We start from the raw sequence: 1,482 nt of genomic DNA on the forward strand, positions 1-1,482 counted from the left end.
GTCAGCATCCTCACGAAAATCTGCATGCCACCTTTTAACCGAAGCACCAAATGCATCGTCGATCCATGCTGAATATTGTAGTCCGATATGATGCGCCCATCCTCCAGCTGCTTTCCAGCAAATATAATACGTTGTTGTTCTGGATCGATACCCTCGCGCTGTTCAATTTTTCCCTTAATGTCCAACACCGTCTCCGAGGGTACGACATCGAGGGTGATTGTTTTCCCAGTTAAAGTTTTGACGAAGATTTGCATGACTATGTTTGAAAGCTGTATTCAAAATTAAACCACGTGGTGTGTGTTAGAAAAGTATGTTAGGAAATTTATTTAACTCTATTAATCGATTGATTGAAACAACGATCCGATTTAAATGGTGTTGGCATTAGTAACGGCTTGAAGCTTTCACTTCCGGCAACGCTGAGTCTTTGTTCGACTATTTTTACTACTGCCGCTAATTCTCGTTCCTCCGTACAGGCGTAATACGTCACGAGCGAAAGAAGTGTGGTTAAAAATAAAAGTTCGTTGTCGTACGTAGAAGGTCATGGCGCGTAAGTAGCGGCAAAGGATTCGTTGCACTCAGCATGTGACTGTGTTATTTACTTAACCAGATGAAGATCTCGTCTGCATGTGATGAAAACGCGTACGTGTATTGAATGGACCTTTCGTGCCGTTCTCGGTCCTAACAAGAAAGCTAATAACATACGAAAATACTTACGATTTGTGTTTTCGGCGTAGAAGAACCCTTGCTTTTTGCAAGCAACTTTCACTAACTCTCTTATTACACAACGAATGAGTTGCGATAGGTCAAAGCGGGCTTTTCTCAGCTCAATATTAGAGATTGCCTATGTGCAGATCGTTATTTGAATTGGCACTATGCTGAACTGAGCTAATGGGTGCTGGCATGATGGTCTTTTATAGTTCGTCTTTACCGATTAAGGATACTGTCGATTAACGCACTTTCGCATTTTAACCGATTCGACTTTCGCACTTACCATCACTACATGACTCACGTTGGCAGCACAATGGACGATGGGCGGCGTTGTTTAGCAAGCAATTGATTTCCGCGTTGTTTGATGTTTACTGCCACGTTTTAGCAAAACGTTCTTGCGATGATCTGTTTTGGTGGTTTTGGCCATTACATAAGAGTAGAATAGAAATCTACATCAATATGACAGAAGAATACTATTGAGAATATGAATTTAGAAATTAAAAACGCAAGATATTGCACTACTATAACAGATTGGGTCCTTCTAAATCGCTGTTTCTACATAAACTTTTGTATAGCAATTCAATTGATATTATATTTTTGTTTAGCGTATATCTTGTTTCAAAGTTTTATGAAGTTCCAAAATTTGAACGTTTTTTGTAGCCGGTTCATTCTAGTTTTTAATTACCTCCTTCTGAGCACAAATAATCAAAAACAAGGCACCGACAAATCAATTATCTTTGAATTAGCAATAGATTAACAATACTAAAGGAAATT

The 1,482-nt window shown here is 39.0% G+C and overlaps 1 protein-coding gene across 1 annotated transcript; it reads right to left on the bottom strand.

Moving 5' to 3' along the window:
- Positions 1–6: 6 nt before the first annotated feature.
- LOC128277145 (ubiquitin-like) lies at positions 7–824 on the bottom strand (the record flags this gene model as incomplete). The annotated part of the gene is made up of 2 exons (XM_053015592.1): positions 715–824; positions 7–269 (listed from the first exon to the last, which is right to left on the bottom strand). A coding segment is annotated over exon 2 (248 nt), but the record flags the coding sequence as incomplete, so codon positions are not given.
- Positions 825–1,482: the final 658 nt, after the last annotated feature.

This window comes from Anopheles cruzii, unplaced genomic scaffold (genome assembly GCF_943734635.1).
Source record: "Anopheles cruzii unplaced genomic scaffold, idAnoCruzAS_RS32_06 scaffold04219_ctg1, whole genome shotgun sequence".
Taxonomy (NCBI): Eukaryota; Metazoa; Arthropoda; class Insecta; order Diptera; family Culicidae; genus Anopheles; species Anopheles cruzii.